Source organism: Perca fluviatilis, chromosome 10 (assembly GCF_010015445.1).
Source record: "Perca fluviatilis chromosome 10, GENO_Pfluv_1.0, whole genome shotgun sequence".
Lineage (NCBI taxonomy): Eukaryota > Metazoa > Chordata > Actinopteri > Perciformes > Percidae > Perca > Perca fluviatilis.
In genome coordinates, this window is record NC_053121.1 from 20,706,813 (window position 1) to 20,726,089 (window position 19,277).

The 19,277-nt window shown below is 41.9% G+C and overlaps 1 protein-coding gene across 1 annotated transcript in view; it reads right to left on the reverse strand.

The window, feature by feature from the left end:
* Window positions 1-9,014: 9,014 nt before the first annotated feature.
* trpc7b (transient receptor potential cation channel, subfamily C, member 7b) overlaps window positions 9,015-19,277 on the reverse strand; it is a 54,205-nt gene continuing 43,942 nt past the window's right edge. Inside the window, 6 exon segments of the mRNA XM_039812559.1 lie at window positions 9,015-10,786; window positions 11,044-11,119; window positions 11,996-12,076; window positions 15,262-15,405; window positions 15,407-15,493; window positions 15,847-16,047. Of these exon segments, the coding sequence (XP_039668493.1) occupies window positions 10,647-10,786; window positions 11,044-11,119; window positions 11,996-12,076; window positions 15,262-15,405; window positions 15,407-15,493; window positions 15,847-16,047 (729 nt within the window). The 3' untranslated portion in view covers window positions 9,015-10,646.

Here is a 19,277-nt window from a genome sequence, read left to right on the forward strand (position 1 = left end):
AGTAAAATTAACATAATCTAACAGGTAATTCAAATTTTTTTTGCAAGTTGTAATTTGATGCCGTATAGAATAAAATACACATTTTTAGATCTCAGTGCCGGCCAAGTGGCCTCTCAGCTCTATAGCAAACAAAGCAGACTCAGCCAACACTGGCCACCGGGGTACTTCAGAGTGTGATCTTCAGGATGATGTCATGAACTAGCTCAAAGTCCAGACAAAATAAGGGAGACCACACATAATTAAGGACTAAAGTAAAACCAATTCATTTGACCCATATTAAACAATGTGTATTTCAGTATATCAGTGGTGTAGTTTGTGCATGGGGGTAGATGAGTGATTGGAAAGCAAATCTAACAGAACCCAAAGGACAACCAAACCAAAAACCCTTCTAGCTGCAAGCACAGTAAGAGAGAGAGAGAGAGAGAGCGAGAGAGAGAGAGTGAGTGCTGTCAGTGTTCTAATTGTTACTTTAAAAATTGTTATGCTGTTTTGCTTGTGCTTTGGCAACACTGTACCTACAGACATGCTAATAAAGCAACCTTGAATTGAAATTGAATTGAAATTGAAATTGAAATTGAATTGAGAGAGAGAGAGAGAGAGAGAAAGAGAGAGAGAGAGAGAGAGAGCGAGAGCAGGAACTGCATCTCCAGCCCTCTGACGTAGCCATCAGGAGGGGCAATCAGGAGGAGTGGGTTCAGTTGTGGCTCATCCTCCTGACACACCTCTGCCACTCACTGCCTCCTAAACAGGAACAGGGAAAATACCCAAATGCCACCCACAGAGTTGGAGGGGTCATCATCACAATGGTAAACTCAGCTAGCTTCTCCTTTTCCTTCTTTCTTTTTCATCTGCATTTTAAATGTGAATACTTTCGGGGAGGCTGTGTTCAGGATCAGTGAAGGGGGTCTCGGGAGGTAAGGGAGGGGGTGCCCCAGGTAAATGGGTGCTTGTTTGAGTGTAGGGAAGGTCTCTGGTCCAGTGGACATGTGATAGAGCAGAGACTTGCCCCAGAAGCCCTAGACACTCAAAACATGAAGAAATGGATGGAGGAGGAGGGCAGGAGTGGAAACTAAGTAGATCAAGTGGGAAATAACAGAACCAGTGTTCCCTGCAAGACATAGTGAAGTTTGGCAATCTGTCGGCTGAGTCTGGATGCTGAGAGGCGGGGGGAGAAAAACAGACAGAAACAGCTAATTACTCAGTAACACCAGCCTCCAGGGTCACTAAGGTCACAGCCACCTGTGATTCAGACAAAACTAATGAAGAGCCAAACGGACGTAAATAAAATGTGAAAAGAAAACCGATTAAAAGAGCAACAGAACAGAGACAAACAGAATGTGACAGAGCAGAAAATATAGTTGCTGAGACAAACAGAAACAAATAGAGTATAAAAAGATGGAGAAAAAAACATAAAATGGGAGGGTGGGTGAGTGAGAGAGGGTGAAGGTAAAACAAACAGAACACAGAGCAGAACAAAGGGAAAGTGAGTCAGAAGATGAATGATGGTGCAAAGCTATGGCTAGCCCATAAAAGGGAAGCTATGTTGTAGGTACATAAATACACTGAGGGGAAATGTTACTGTATATGACGAGCAGCAGCGCTGGGGTTGTTATAAACATAACTTCCTCTCTATGTCTCACTCATTCTATTCCATACTCACACACGGCTCTCACCGACTGAAAGGAGGAGTGTTCGCAATCCAGTAAATGCTGTAGCAGTTCCTGTACAGCATATGATTCACTGTGGACAGTAATACTGAGAAAAAGATTCAAAAGTGGATATCATAGGAACACTGAGGATGACAATGATGAAGCTACTGCCGCAATGAGCCAAATGCCGCTGAATGGAAGATGGTGTCAAGGATGATGAGGATGAAGAATGCTATGACACTAACGGTGTAATGATGCAGAATGTGATGATGAGAATATACCGAGTAATGCCTAGAAAAAGTATATATATCTGCTGTCAGATTAACTGCATTTTGTACAGGTTGGATGGAGTGATTGATTCTTTAATACACTAAAGTACAGCCTACTACCTTTTTACGTGGGGATTTCTGTGGGGGAAACCATCTCATGAGATAGATATGACACATTTATCTTGTGTGCGCGTGCGGTTTCATGCGCTCCATTTGCAATTACGAGTTCACCCATGGCTGTGTACACTCTCATTCTTCAGGTTGAGCCACCGGCGGGCTTGTCAGAGAGTTGTCATATCAATCTCTCCATCCATCTTGAACCAGTGCACTGGGGCTTTGACAAACTGGTAAACACTTAACAAGTATTTCCTTCAGAAACCCCTCCAGATTGCTCTTTCTACTCTACTCCATCAGCCCTCTGACTGCTCCAGAAATTAGATATTGGCGTTTCACCAATGAGGGGGACTCAAGAAAGTCTCAGCACTACGGATTTGGGATTTCTTTCCAGTCATGTCAGACAAGTAAAAGATGGTTTGGAGCAGGTTAGATGATATTCCTATGATTGTAATAAAGGTTGTCTTGATTGGAAGAATGTGACAGAACAATTGTCCTTTAGTTTGTTTAAGAGGTTTGTCCGGATGCCTTGAATAGGAGCTGTATGTGTGTGTGTGTATGTGTGTGTGTGTGTGTGTGTGTGTTTATGTGGTGTGTGTGTATGTGATGAGCAACACATAAATGTGAGCGTTTACAACACACACAGTCTGGTGTGTGAGCATGCATGCCTATGTGTATGCCACCCAGTCTCACAGCAGTTCGTGAAATGTTCACGCAATTTCATCTTTTGATTCATGTACACACACACACGTTTATCTCGTTTTTTTCGTGATGGTCAGCAAGTTTTTTACAACCTGAATTTCGTGATGGTCAGCACGTTTTTTACAACCTGAATTTCGTGAAATGAACACAGCCCCTTAAGTTAAAGAAAAGGTCAACGGGACAACAGAAGAAAAGAAGAACGGGACGGTTGGGTTTAGGAAACGTGACACGTGGGACACGATGACCGGTCTCCTGGGTGAAAGTCCTGTGTTGTTTGACCCATCCTCCATCCCAACCAACCTCCCTGTGCGGATTTTCGGCCTTTCATACTACTCGCTACCGTAGTCGCTCTTAATGAATCATGCTGTAATCACAAAAGATGCTTCCCATTGAAATACATTAGTTTAAAAAACATGCTGACCATCACGAAAAAAAGGAGATAAACGTACACGAATCAAATTGATTAAATTACGTGAACATTTCACGAACTGCTGTGAGCCTGGGCTGTGTACGCATATATGCAGTGAGTGCATTACGTGCAGATTTCTGGCAGAGAGGGTGTTTGAGCCGAGCTACATGTGTGTTCAAGCTGTAATATAGGAGAAAGGGTAAGCTGCTATGTATGTATGTATGTATGTATGTGTGTGTTTATATGTGTGCCTGCTGCTAAGTTTGTCTCCTGGGGGGGCTTCCAGGCAGTAGGTGGGAGGCGCGTTGGAGAGGGAGTCTAATCTTTCCTCCAAATCCCTGGAATCCCAGTCTTTCAGAAGCAAGTCGTCACATCGCTCATTGCTTTGCCAGGAGAGACAGAAACAGAGAAAGACAGATGGGGGACGCTAGAGGGATGGAGAGAGAGGGAGGATGAAGAGGAGGAGAGAATGCTGGAATCACTTCCTTGCTTTGGGCCTCTAAGGGAAAATTACACCAGAGAAGGGATGTCAGTAGCTCTAACACACACCCACCCACCCACTCACACACACACACACACACACACACACACACACACACACACACACACACACACACACACACACACTGCACATCACTGGCTGTCTTTCACGCTTTAATTACCTGATGTCTCTTTGTGTGGTGGTCTGTTTCTCTCACTTCTCACACACACCGGCCAATGTCTGCTCAAAGGTCATCCACAAACAAGCATGAACAGATACACTTCCATAAAATGTTATCTCGTGATTAAAACTGCCTAAACACAAACACACGCCCACTAACACACACACACACCCACACACACACACACACACACACACACACACGCACACAGTCTCTTTCTGTGTCATTTACGGATCTCCTTTCTAACACACTGACAGCATTCCCTCTACTCTTAGTTACAAAATTGAATGAAACTGGTCACTGCTCCTCTCCCCCTCCCATCCTGCCATATTAAAGATGACTTGCCACACGGGGCCACACTGTGAAACGGCCTCAGAGCTGCTCCGAGGGCAAGGCCTGCAGTGCCGGGCAGTAAATAACCAGCATAAACGTGTCATGGAAGACACAAGGGTGTGTTATTGAGTAACGCCCTCAAGGCCAAAAGTCATATGAAAAGTCTGCGATAGAGCACTGAAGGAAATCTGATAAACGAATTTTCTGTGAACTTCCAAAAGCACATCTCTCTTGGATTGACTTTGTTGCTATGGAGATAGTCCAGTAAAGGTCTCGGCTGCTGTTTATGTGTGCTGTACAGCATTTCGCAAGTTGAATTCAGTCTTCTTTCTTTTGTGACAGTGTTTTGGCATTTCTCCTTTACTGGCCTGCTTATATGGTGAGTGATGGGAAAGAGAGAGGAAGAGTGGAGGAAACAGAAGTTGAGGACGTGAGAAAGATTACAAACTAGACTCAACTATGTGATGAGGAAAGAAAGAATGCTCTTCCGAGTGTACCCAAGCCTGTAATTGTGGTTATTATAGAGTTTTCCCTTAAAGCTGTGCCTGGCAACATTTTATCTAAAAATAGACCTTTGAACACAACCTGAATCATTGCGTTAGAATGCAAACAATGAGTTTACAAACTCATGAAAATCTGGTGCAGTGCACGGTCAGAAATCTTTTCCTAGAACTGGAACTTATTTTTTGAACGGCAGCATTTGAAGAGTCAGCACTGCATCCAGAGAAAGCAGGAGTCGCTGATGAAGGCTGAACCTAATCTAAAAACTTTTCTTTTTACTACATTATTAACAGTAACCAAGGTCCAAGGTTTTACACAGTTTAAAAGGTTTACATTACATGATTAAAGTCCACAAAACTAATACCTGCCTGCAGCAGTCAAGAGGGGCCCTGAATGTATCAATTTGCCTATCGTAGGTTTACTGTAAGTTTTTAATCAGAATAGTTCCGCTCTCACTTTCTGCATAAACCAGTGGTGGTTTCAATTAAAGTTGTTACAAAAAGAAACTGCGCTGAAAAAAAAAAAAACCAAAATCTGTCGCCTCTCGTTATGTAGTCTAAAAGATGACCATGTAAGGTAAGTTTTAAGAAGGACTTTACAGGGTTCGTTGGACTACAGTATGTGTGCAATGGCCCATTAGACATTAAAAGGAAGCCTTTCGGTGACAGGCTGAAACAATGCAGAGAGAGTGGTGGATACACGGTGAGTAAGTGAGGTCTAAACATCTTGGACATATGTTGGAACGCAGTGTTTACAGCGCTGCTTTAGAGGGCAGCTGCCGGGATGTCTCTGACACGCCAAGTGTGCCGGCGAGGTCAACACACACAGGTGCATGACTCAGCCGCACACATACACACAGACACACTTTCCCAGCCACAGAGCGGTTCTTTGGCTTTTAGGACCCCTTTGGTCAAGGCCAGCGTTGAGTCTGCAGTAACCTTGTGTAATGCTTTTACAGAGTGAATGTACTGTGTTTAAGGAGTTCCTCCTTAAAGCTGAACTCTCGCCAAAATGCAACCTAGGGTCTTTTTATGAATGTACCCGAGTCAAACTTTCGTTTAAAAGCATATTTAGGATGGAAGCGGCACTTTTAAGATTTACCGTCTTTTCGTTTTTTGGTCAAATGGCCTTTTGAATGGGAGTAATAGGGGCACTTCTATGCTAGCCTCAAAATAGCTATTTTTAAAACACTAGAAGGCTCGACACAACATGATACTTTGCTCCAAGTATCACCACGGGCTCTACACACAAACTCAAGCGTTGACAACATTGTTTGTGTACCCAGAGTTTACTAAAAAGAAAGGTTTTGAACAAGTCACCATAGGTCTTGTTGTTTCCGGCCGCTACCACCTCGTCAGTCAAAACGAGTCGATATCAAAACAAGTAGCCACAGATTTAGTATATCCCTTGTGCACCGGTGTAGTTAAGGTGTAGAGACCCTGGTGATACTTCAGGCAAAGTATCATGTTGTGTCGAGCCTTCTTAGTGTTTTAAAAATAGCTATTTTGAGGCTAGCATAAAAGTACCCCTACTACTCCCATTCAAAAGGCCATTTGACTGAAAAACGAAAATACGGTACATCTTAAAAGTGGCGATTCCATCCTAAATATGCTTTTAAACGAAAGTTTGACTCTGGTACATTCACAAAAAGACCCTAGGTTGCATTTTGGCGAGAGTTCCGCTTTAAGTAGACCTTCTTATCAGATGAGGGGGGTTGTACTTTACAGTTTGGGTTATATGTTTAGAGAACCTGCTAGCCTAGCTGCTCATATCCTAACTGCTGAGCACTCACTGATCCAGAAAAGTGATGATTTTTTTTAAAGGTGCCAAGTGCAGAATGAAGTTTATATTTACTAACTAACCCTTTTAAGTGTTTGTAGAAACTCACTGACCTTTCCCTTCAACAGAACCTAGTTTAAATTTTGGTTACTGATCCAACGCTTTTGCCCCTGCTTATTTCTTGGAGCCAGTAACTAATAGAGTGGAGTGTGCACTGTTCATCATCCCTGATTGGTCAAACTCAAGCCTCATGACTTTTTTTTGTCCTGCATTGTCTTGTATTTTGTTTTTGTTGTATACCGTTTTTATTTTATTTATTTTTTTAAATCTTATCGTGCTTTACTGTTTTAAACTCTTTTAAACATTCAGTATTGTTCTGCTAAGTTGTTTTGGCACAGTGTTGAGAACAGTTGCTGTTGTGGACCTGTAAACCCCACTGAGACATTATATGTGAAATTTGGTAATACAAATATGCTTGACATATACTAGGTTCTGGATGCTGGTTTATGTTAAAAAAACAAAACATCAATGACACTTCAAACACAAATCCTGTAATGCTTCCTGTTGTCAAAGTGTTTCTGTGAGAGTGTCTTTGTTGGAAAATAACTTTTACATGGGACTTTTCTTTAGGCATGTATTAAATGTTGTGTTGTGTTAGTGGTTAGTTTTTGTGTGTTTTGGGTGTGTTTATATTAAAGTTCAGGCTGTGTGTGTGTGAATGGCTTTGAAACTGTGAGGTCTGAGTGCAGTACTGTGTACTATGGATGTGTATTATTGCACAGTGTGTAAGATCATTGGGTGCAGTTTGGGTCCTCCCGGCTGCCCAAATGATTGATTCAAGAGCATTTGTTCTGAATGTGTATATTTGTGTGTGTGTGTGTGTGTGTGTGTGTGTGTGTGTGTGTGTGTGTGCATACCGTCACCAGAGCGCAGAGCTACACTGCAGCCTTGTGTTTGGTTTTGCTCCAGGCAGCGTCTGTCATCGACTGAAGGCTACTGACGGGGACAAGCACTGAATATTTAGACTCATTAAACATCCTCAAGCTCTGCCTATCATCAAAAAACAGAGTGATTCAATGATTAAACAAATTAGTTTAGAGTGTACTCTCTTTAATTCAAGGAGCAAAAATATGACAATATACAGTACAAGATTTCGCTTTAATCAATGTGTCTTGCGTACCAGTGAAAAATACAGTATTTCAGGTAATTTTGATTTTGAGGCAGTGGGAATCATAAAACCTTCTCTGGGAGTTTTTTCATAACTAGCCTTCTTATTTTTTAAAGCCTTGTAATAAAAATGATTGCTGAACTTAACAGTGCTAAAAAACTGTGCTGGGGGTTACTGCACCTATTAGTGATCTTAGGCTTTTAACATTAGAAGCTTTGGAAACTACCTTATATATAGACTCATTTGTTATGTCAGTAACTCATCTCACAGTTATGTTAAAGGTCCCATGGCATGAAAACTTCACTTTATAAGTTTTTTTTTAACATTAATATGAGTTCCCCTAGCCTGCCTATGGTCCCCCAGTGGCTAGAAATAGCGATAGGTGTAAACCGAGCCCTGGGTATCCTGCTCTGCCTTTGAGAAAATGAAAGCTCAGATGAGCCGATCTGGAATCTTGCTCCTTATGAGGTCATAAGGAGCAAGGTTACCTCCCCTTTCTCTGCTTTGCCCGCCCAGAGAATTTGGCCCACCCATGAGAGAGAGAGAGAGACATCATGGCTTTCAAACGAGCAAAGTGGCAGTTGGTCAAGGCCACACCCCCACCCTCCACCTTGCCCCCCCCCCCATTGTTCCTCCTCAATAGCATTTAAAGCTACAGACACAGAAATGGCACATACAGTGTGCATACATACTAGTGGCTGTAATTCTGCACCAAGGCTGAATTTCGGGAAAGAGAATTCAGATACAGTATTAGGGGACCACTGAGGCCTATATAAAAGCATCCAAAAGGCAGCATGTCATGGGACCTTTAATGATGAACAAAGTCTGATTTGTTTTTCCCACCAAAACAAATGGTGTATAATGACAGCCCTAAATGTGTTAATATGTGCAGTATGGACTAATGACATTTGATAGCATCCACACAATACTAGAAGAATAAAATCATGGTCTTTTAGCGGTTTTCTTTTGATGTCATCCAATTGGTTTAAAAAGGGGATGGATGTGATTGTATGATATATTCTAATTATCTGAATCCACAGCAGAATCCATTCAGTCTGTTAATTAAATGTTAAGATACCAAAACCGTATGAAGTTTTTACATGCCAACATATATATGTGGTGTTATGTGAACACTGGATGTTGCTGTTTCCCAAAAGCGGTGGGGAACAAAATGGCAAGAAACTGAGTAAGAAACTGCATTTTAAAAATCACTGAAGCATTATAACTAGAAATAGAATAATCTCCTTCAAATTGCTGGATCCTGAATGCCTTCAGGTTTGGGGATTGGACAGAGTATAAATAGTGGGCTAAAGGCTATTTCTTCTGTTATCAAAATCCCCAAATAAGCTGCTGTTACATGATGGACAGATACTGCATCTGTGTATTGTTTTCCACTTCACAATAAAAAAAGAAATAAAAAGATCTCAATTGGGCAGAATTTGAACTTTATCAAACATTAATATTTAACATTTTCTCTAGATCTAAAGTTGAAGCAACATTGCAACTGTTACCCATGTCAGTCGAATGACATGAAGTCTAATGCAGCCGTTTACATAGCTACAGTAGTGCAGCCATCTGTTAAATAAGTCTCCAAAAGAAAGAAGAGCATAAAATTACTCCACACAGCTTCCGCAGCACAATTATAGCCAAATACTTGCACTATTACTTGTTCCAGAAGTCTAAAATCCCATAACTCTATATCTCCCACATTTTCTCACCTCCCAAACATCTGGTTGCCCTAAAGCGACCAGACAGTTTTTCTGCCTTCATGTGCTTCTCATAAGCACTGACCTCCTGCACTTTACAGCTGTAAACACAACATCTCAGGGTCATGTCGCTCTTTGGTTACTATTTCAGAAAATAGAGAAACGTTGTGCTGCAAAGGCACAATGAAAAGGAACAGTTTTCTAGGTCATATCTAACATTGTTATCGTCTTGAAGTTGTTCCAATATGCATGAGTCCTAAACTGAAAACAAAGTTTTTCCTGTCTGTATTTGCTATTGCATGCTTTCTGGCAGCATGTGCTTACTTAAGTAAACTGTATTTGAAATGATTCTGAGTGAGGTAAAATACATGCTGTCTGGAGTAATGTTATCAGCACTTCTGCCTTTTTTTTGGAACTCTGCAAAGTTGATTTCTACTAACACAAGATCTCTTGGTGACAGTTCACATGGAGCTGCAATACTAAATGTCTATACAACAAACTGTGTTATGTAGACATACGAAGGTCACTGACTGCATTTTTGGAGGGAGCTTTAGTGACTTTCAAATGAGTGCATAAATCCTACACTGTTTCTCCGCTTTTTCCTGATCACAAGTTGTGCATTGTGGATGGAAATGCTTTAATTAGATAGCCTGGTGTATAAAGGGGTGTACATAATCTCGATGGGCGTCACTGTGCTTGTCCTGACAGAGTGAAGACACAGAAGCAAAGCCAGACTTTCTGGTGTGAATAACAGTGGCAGGTTTTTTCCAGATATCTTTCTTTCTTGTCGTCGTCCCCCCCCCGCCCCAGCCTTTCTCTGGGTTTCCCTTCCTTTCATCCGAGTTGGTAATGCACTGATGTCTCTTGGCAGCGGATGTGGGGGCCCTCATCGCTGTGCTGCATCAGTCTTCTGCCCCGTGGTGCCTCTTCATATCGCCTGGTGCTTGTGTTCTCCTCCCTCTATCTGCCACCCAGCCTGCAAGCCTGCGTCTTCCTCTCCTCTCTCACTCCCAACACAAAGCCCCACCAAGTGAATTTACTTCACCTCTGACCCTTGCAGTCACAGCTATCTTCTTTTCACAATTCTCCCTAATTGGTCATTGCATATACAAAACACTTGCCTCTTGCTTTAAGTTAGCACATTTTCACTCACTGTGCCCAGTTTGTTTCTCTCACGCTTTTCCTCCACTTTCTTCCCTGTCTATCTCATAAACATCCCACTTTCCTTGTTTTCTTTCCCTATCAGGCTCTTAAAAATACCTTCCCTGACCCGGCTCTCTGCCCCCCACCTCCTCACTCTTTCACATCTTCCTCCCTCCCTTCTTCCCTCTCTCTCTCCTTCTTGCGAGTCCTGTCAGTGTCTCATGGTGTTCTTGCCAAACTTGTCGCCAAGTTGTTGGATGAGCAGAGCCAGCTCTCCGGCGGCGTCAGACTTCTCCTCCAGGAGCTCATAACGGAGGCTGGAAATGTCTTGCTTGATCTCCTTCAGCTCGCCTACAACACACAGTCACACACGGACACAACAATCAGGCCACGTATGCAGGCAGCCACAAAACTGTGCTAAAGTTGATATGTGTGAGTATATGCAGCCATACAATACAATGATATACATTTCATGGATTTTATCTCTCACACACAGTAGCTCCAACCTCCTGTTGCTCACTCGCAGTCCATACACTCATGCACACACACAGGCCCTGAGCAAATAATGACACAATGAGAGTGTGACTTAATGAAGAGGGAATCTTTACCTTCATTGACTTCATCGCTCTCTCTGTCCACTTGAGCCTTGAGCACATACCGCTTAATCAGGCGCTTCATGATTTTCTATGCGGAGGAAGGGAAAGGAGAAGATTAAATAGAGAGAAGGTGATGACAACGCACAGGGGCAGAGAACAGCACTGTGTCTCAGAGACTTAGTGTGAAATGTTGAGTATTATCTGTAGCCAATAGGGATGTCCTGCAACTGCTGCCAAGGCTCAATCTCTGCATGTAGGCCCTCTTGACATGAGTCTATACCTGTCACCACACATACAGCACACATCCACACATACAGTACATGCTTGGCGTGTGCGTGATCTTGTGTATTTGTGCACTTGATGTTGAAACAAACGAACACACAAACTGGGAGTGTTGAGACAAAAAGCGCAGTTAACCAGTGAAGGAAGCTAGATTTTCCTCGGGGAAAAAGTGAAGGGCAGACTCGGGAGGAGAGCATCTCTTCCCTCCTCAGCGTGATACTTTGAGCTCATTAACCGAGTGCCTGCTTTCGATCTCTCTAAAACAGCTCATTAGAGGCATTTTCAGGCTTGCTCAGTTGCTCTCATTTACTTTTTGCCATTCCTCCTCTGTCCTTCCACTCCCAATCACTTGTTCCAATCCTGTCTTCCTTTCAGTCGATGCCCTTTCAAATTATTTCCTCTCTGTTGTCTCCAGCTCATCTCCCTACCTTCCTCACTCTTCCTTACCTCTGTCTTTCATATCAGTCACCTGTGCCACCCCTCTCATTTTCTCTCTCCATCTCTCCTCCTGTCATACTTTATCACCCTCCAGCCACCCCCACTTTTGTTGTGTTCTATGTTCCTCAGATTGAATGTTTCTCTCTCTCATTTTATTGTTTTTTTTTCTCCGCTTCTGCTTGTTCTTTTTGGAGAGATTCTCCGGTTCCGCTTTGTCTCATTTCGCCTTTGCCCTCTGTCTTACCTGGTATCTGGTTGGGTGTTTTATAGATTTTTTGGGGATGAACTCTTCTCCCGGGTGCGGATAAGTCCTGAAGCGGTCATCCTGTTACAACAGTGAGATACAGACAACAGTCCAGTGTTAATGTCACATTTCAAGGTTGAGTGGTCTTCTAAAATGGAAGCATTTAAAAAGGGAGGGGGCATCACGAAACAACAATGAAAGGCAGGGCTTAGTCTTTAAACAGAATCGACTGCATCACTTGACCAAAGTGAATCTCTATCAGCTCTTTTCTAAATACCTTTCTCGTCCATGACCTTGCTTTGTAGCTTGTGTGTCATTTCAGCGCTGCAGTGTCAAAATGAGTTTTAACTTTAGTGTGGACACACGCAACTAGCTGCTACTCCATATGCACTGAAGCTGCAGAGGCATGGAGATATCTCAACATAATAGCTGCTTGACATAAAAATGTAATAATGAATAATAAACGACATGCGCATTTGTTTCTGAAGAATAACCTGCTCACCCATCTTGGGCTTCGGGCCGGCTTGTGCCGTTACACCCCCCCCCAACACCCTCTCATTTTATCAATAAAGGGCGCAAATATGGCCTCTGAGTTTTTCTTTCCTCACATTCTGATGCTCAGGTTGGTTTAGCTGTTAGCACCGTTAGCCATGTTGTGTCAGCTAATACTGTTAGCAATGTGAGGCGCCCGACTTGGGTCGGAGGGGACGTTCGGCCCTTTCCTCCCCGGGTGAGGCGAATAAGGGGAAAGCGGTGCTGCCCGCTCATCCTCGGGCCTCCACTTCATCAGCTAAGGTTTATATCACATTCGGCCTTAGTGACTAGTAGAGTGTTTGTGTCACATTGGTTAGATGCCTGCCGCCGCTCAGCTAAGTGCACTAATGTTACCCGGGCTGGGAGTGCACTGGCTAGAGGCTCCACTCGTTTGACTGCTAAAGCTACGTGGCTAACCTTGCTAAAACGGTCAACAGTAACCCGCTAGCTGTGTTAGCACTGTTGACCGTGTTAGCACGATTAGCCACGTTAGCTAGCCGCTGCCTACATGGCTCTATCATCTCCACGGCTGTGTGTCCCCCCCCACACGGCTCTTATCTTCATGGATGTTTTAGCTCTCAGCTCATCTTTGACTAAACTGCGATCAGTGTGGACTGGAGCACGTGAAGGCATCATTCCGCATCGTGCAGGTGAAAGCTTCCAATCTACTAATGTCATACAGTTGACACTGTTCGTTTTCGAAAGGAATTCTGGGAGATGAGGTCCCGGAGGTGCGCCTGCAATTACATCTTACCGTCAAAGCTGCCGCTAGAAATAACCTAACTCAATCTTACAGACGACAACTTTAAAGACAAAAAGGCCTACTATATGTAAAAAAAATTATAAAATACTGAATGTGTCTGCACTGAATGTGTCTGCACTAAATTAACGGATTCATTCTAAATGGCTATTCATTAACGCAGAAAAAAACATCACTGAAGTGATACAACATCTTTATTGGGCTACCACTTTAAATAGGGTGTAGGTGTTATTTATAAACTGAGGATTCAAAGTAAAGACAGGCTACATTAATTTGTGCGATTTTATATTCTCTCTCTCTCTATCTTTTTTTTTCATTTAGCAGGGAAACTCACCTTGTGCTCTCTGAAAGAACAAAATGCTCAGTCATTTTGTATGACTTTGTACAACAGAGAATACCTTCTACAGATACAAATTATATGATATATAATAGAGAAGCAAATGAATGTTTTTATCTACTTACTGCTTTATTGAACTAGACAACCAGAAAGCACATACTGTTTCAACTTCATGTGAATGCGAGGAACACATCTTTCATGCAGAGCTTCACCAAAGCCCAACTAACAAAGCTCAAATTTCTTTGTTGTGTACTTTGTGATCTAGTCCCCTTCAATAACCTGCTTTGTTGGCTCCTGCTGCATTTGGCAAGATATTAACTGTTCCAACTACCGTGAACATATAAAAGACATATTCACTACAGCGCCTGTGCATCAACAATTGCAAGCAAGCACACACATGCGCATACGCACGCACCTTCTTTATCACTTTTTCAAATGGTGGAAAAGAAAAAACCAAAAAAAAGAAAAAAAAAATTCCAATCAGAAAGACCACACTGTTGTCTTCAAATCTCACTTGACATTCTCGACGCCGCACTGTGGTCAAGTGTGAGCTTATATATCGATCGCTTGCTGCACCTGCTTGGCTCTGCAGTTAAACTGTCAGAGCTACAGAGAACTTCAGGAGCTCAAAGAGGCAGGGGGGGTGTAACCTATCTTGTCCCCATCGGAAATCTGCCCAGGCATTTGAGCAGACGCAGGTAGATTAATAGCTTTGCTGAGGCACTGGCGTGAGCCATTTGAGCCGAGGAATCAGACAGGAAACAGCCCGCAGACAAGGCCAGCGCTAAGACAGATTCTGTGTTAAATGGCCTATGCGATTTTCTTCATGCAATATTTTTATTAAGATGGACAATCCTTGAAAGGGAGAACGTGTGAAAATCAACGAAGCTGAGGTTGCATCCCAGGCGTGCAGTGGGAATAGCATATATTTTCTGGGTCTTATCCACAAGTTAACCTGAGCACATATTATATATGCTGAAGATCCAGCAAATGACAGTCATGCTACATGATGTACAGTTGACCCAGGCCTATATACGAGATTCTCCTCCATAAGTCGTTTGTACGATCAGCAATTACGACCCATATTTACGTTAGGCGGCAGCTCTCTCTAGTGGCCGTAGAAATGATGACGGGAGCAAAGCCGGAAGTATATGATAGTATAGTATATGACCAAGGATTTCCCAGGGCCAGGCCTAGTATTTAGTGAAGAGTACAAATGCACAACAATTCAGGTTGCAGGTTATGGTTAGCATTAACCATGTTAGCATTGTACCTCAGCATAGTTAACATAAGGGATCATGTAGCTAATATTGTTCCACTAATCTGTACGTATATCTTCCCCCTGTGTACCCCTCTCTCCTCTTTTAAAAATGTAACGCAGTAACATTTTAACTGACCTACTTTTTACTTAAGAATTCGTACACAAGTAGTTTTACTTGAGGAAAATGTATTTCGCTACCGTTACAGTTGTTTTACTTATAATATAATATTATAATAATATTCTAGTATTCATTTCACCTCTACCTGTCACAGGGTACAGGGCTACAGGGTAGTATGTAAAAGAACAAAATAGTACTTTGTTTGTGTCTGCAATTCGTCACGAGATTAGGAATAAAAGAGTTTTTTGACACTAACCTTTGCCTGTGAGTTGAGCATGCCCAGCTCTAGCTCGTTGTTATGGCGACGGCTGTTGGCCTTGCAGAGGTGTATCAGGCAGGACTTGATGTGGAGGACCAGGTAGTAGAAGGACTTTGGGCTGGGAACCAGGTTGAACGCGGCGCCAACGGGCGGGCAGGGTGCGGCCCTCGTCGAAGTAGGAGAGCCACAGCTTGGCTCGGGCAAACTTCCACTCTACGTCGGCATCCTCCTGCAGAGACAGACAGACAGAGTGTATGTGAAATAAGTAGGGCTGGTGAAGACTTACAAAAATCCACCAGATTGTAAAAGCCTTTAACGAAAAAAAACTAGTTACGTACTTATTTACTTTCTTCTAGTTCTTGGACTATTTAGTTTTGTTGTGACAACTTCCCAGTGAGACTGATGCTTTTATTTTGTATTCTCTGTTTTCGCTTGTTGCCATTGTATTGATTTTTTAAGGCTTGTGGTATTTTCAACTCACTCTGTTATTCTCCTGCAGGCTCAGAGGTAATCAAACAATAATCCTTATTGACTTGTTGACAATATCACACCCTTTCTATTTTGACCGTCTTGTTTATGTACCTCTATCTCCTGGTACGAGCTGTTGATCATAGCAATGAGCATGTTGAGTAGGACAACCACCATCGTGACGTTGTAGACTCCATACAGCACGTAGCCGATGTTTAGAGACGTTGAAACTTTCCTCCACCCTGCAAGGAACGAGAGAAGATGCGGCAGTAAGATAACAGTACATGACAATGAAAACGCACACATAAAAGCCCACTGTGTTAGCAGCTAAGTGCTCTTGCACATGCACACACACACACATGTGCGTGCACACACACACACACACACACACACACACACACACACACACACACACACACACACACACACACACACACACACACACACACACACATTTAAATGAAGAAACATTTCAGCCCGGGGTTCATTAAACTCATTCAAAGTAAATTTTTTCACGGTGGTCAAATTCACTTTCTTCAGTTTAATTTAAGTGTCGTTGTGAATTAAATGTCTAAAACTGTTAATTGTAGAGACACCAGCAGTTGTGTTTGAATGACGTAAAGTTGTTCTTTTCCTCCTGACAATTAGATATGAAAATTCAAACTGCAGACAACTTCCTGAGGCCCACAGTCAAATCTCAGCTCAGCCTGAAGGATCATTCTCTGACACTGACCCAAGATAAAACAGCATAAAGCTGCAAGACTTGTCAACATTGACATCCAGGTACATATCTGTTATTAAATATTTCATGAGTGGCAAGCATGGGCTTGAGATGACATAGGAGGGAGGGGCTCAGTAGGGAGGAAGAATCCGCCGCCTTATTGGATTGCTGGAGGTGGAAGAAGGCTGTAGGTAGAGAAGATCTACAGGCTCCTGGTTTGAGGCTGTGGGCTTCTCCCAACTTAACTTATTTCAAAGAGGCACAGTTTCATTGGCAAGCAGACTGCTAGGTAAAGGCACATAGAGAGAAAAACACAACCTTGCATGCATACAGAGACAGAGGTGTATAAAGTACTAGAGACCCATACTTGAGTAAAAGTACAAGAGCTCTATCAAAAAAGTGACTTGAGTAGAAGTAGAAGTGCTCTTTAAGCACCCCACTTAAGTAGAAGTACTAAAGTATTCAAAATTTTTTGTTCTTAAGTATTGCAAGTAATTTATTTTAAAATGTACTACTCAAGTACTGAAAGTAAAAGTACAAGTATTGTGTTATTTAGTTATTCAAGAAAGCAGTCAAAAGTTTGAATATCATATTGTGTATATTATGTCAAATAATTGGCTGTAGCCAAAGGAATTAACAAATATGAATTATATTAAAAATAACAAATATGAACATATATTGAAATAAAATGTACAATTATCACACTGTGCAAGTAAAATGAACATCCTCTCCAGCACAGTAACGTCACACATCACACACTAGCTAGTAACATGTGTGACGTAGGTTACAGTGGAAAGTTAGCAAGCTAACAAAATACAGATACAGCAGCTTTACATCACAGGGTCAAACAGTTAACACTCAGGACTCACTGCAGACTCAAACAACTCAGGACTAGATTAATCTGCTGCTACAATAGCTTAATAGAAAGAGTACAAACTTACATCGTCTCTGACGTCTGAACGGGCAGCCGTAATGAAAAGAAACATGACGCGATCTCTGGGATTTATTACGTAATTACACTTACATTTACACACTAACCTACACAGTCTCCGTATCGTGAGGAATTCACAACAGTAACGAGTAACGATGCAGCACATCAAAAATCTAAACTCATCGAAAATATGAACTCCAGTAAAAGTGGAAGTAGGAGAAAAAAATAATACTCCAGTAGAGTACAGATACAGCCTTTTAGTACTTAAGTAGAGTAGTGAAATAGTTCTACTTCGTTACTATACAGCTCTGATATAGAGACAGAGACAAACACACACAGGCACAGCTTTTCCCCTTCTCTCTCACACTCACTCACAATCTCTCTAAAGGCCAATTTATGCTTTTGTGCTAAATCGGCGCCGTGGGTGCATTACGGACAATATGGGCACCTCTCATTTTTAAACAGATCAACGCACACACCAAGGCACAAATAAATAAATTGAAGTATAAACTTCAGGCCACTTACGTACGCTACGGCGAAAGACCTGCGTGGCGCCTCCGCAGAACAATAAATCAGACTTAACTCAGCTGCAAAACATCTAAAAGTATGCTGTGCCTTCATCCAACACATTTCCTTGAAAAATACATTGTTTTATATGAAAACATTATAAACACAGAGTGCTTCCACCAGGTAGAGCTAGACAGATGGAACTGTAATTACTTAGATATTGGAAATCTCTGAACTTTAGTTGAATGGCACGATTAATGGTCACTACATACTAGCATGTATTTATAGATTTTAACCTCTGAATTCATGTTTTTCTTTTCCTATGAACTTTAAACATGCTCTCACATGGAAAAGACATCTAATTTATTTCTCCATGTTAAAATGTATTCACATTGTATATCTGCTCAACTGCTAACATGATGGCTATTACGCCTAGGATCACTGCTAACCTGCACGTTGATCATTTGGATATGTGAGGTTATGCAGCTTTGTACTACAGTATGTGCTGAACATTGAACATGCAAAAACACCCTTGCTACGGTAAATCTATGAGTGCCTATTACAAAACCACAGAAGACCATCATAGACTTAAAGGCCTCGAAAACATATGTTTTCAATCAGTGCACTATGGGATTGTCTGCCAAACTTAGAACACTTTTATGAGGATCAGGACATGATATCATTTTCTAAAACAAGAAATGGTCACATCCATAATGTGTTCAAACAATTATTGTCAAGAAAAAGACAACTGAAACAAGTACAGGGAAAATACCAATAAGTGCACCAAGGCATTGGTTTATTTAACGGCTCCAACATACGTGTTTTAAACGGAGACTAATAGTTACATGAATCTGTTTCTGGCCAGAGAAACATGCAGCGACAACATGTAACCATAGAAAGGATTTTTCTTTAGAACCAGAATTTTGAGAAATAAACGTCTCTGTCAACATGGATGCACATTACAGTATTACTATCATAAGCGCAAACACATTACAGTGACATCGCACACTGGAAGCATGTGTAAACACGTTCACAAGCATTAATAGCATTAATACAAAGTTCTTCTTTGTGTTGCTGTAATAGATGGCCTAGACACCAGACAGACCGAATGCTTATATCAACAATACCGTCTTCTCACTCACCATTCACATCATATGCGTCTACCAGTCTATCGTGCAATCAGGAGAGCCGAGGAAAGTGATTTCGGTTGGCCTTGCCTTGAAAACCTGTTATTTTGAGCTTTCTCTCTTTAAATAATGTCTGGTCATATATCTGGAGCCTCTATTATAAGATACAAATGCTTTCCTGGGGCTTTGAAATATGAAACTAAATAAAAAAAAGAAGAGGGCAATTATCTGGTCTCTATTACATTATATCCCAATTATC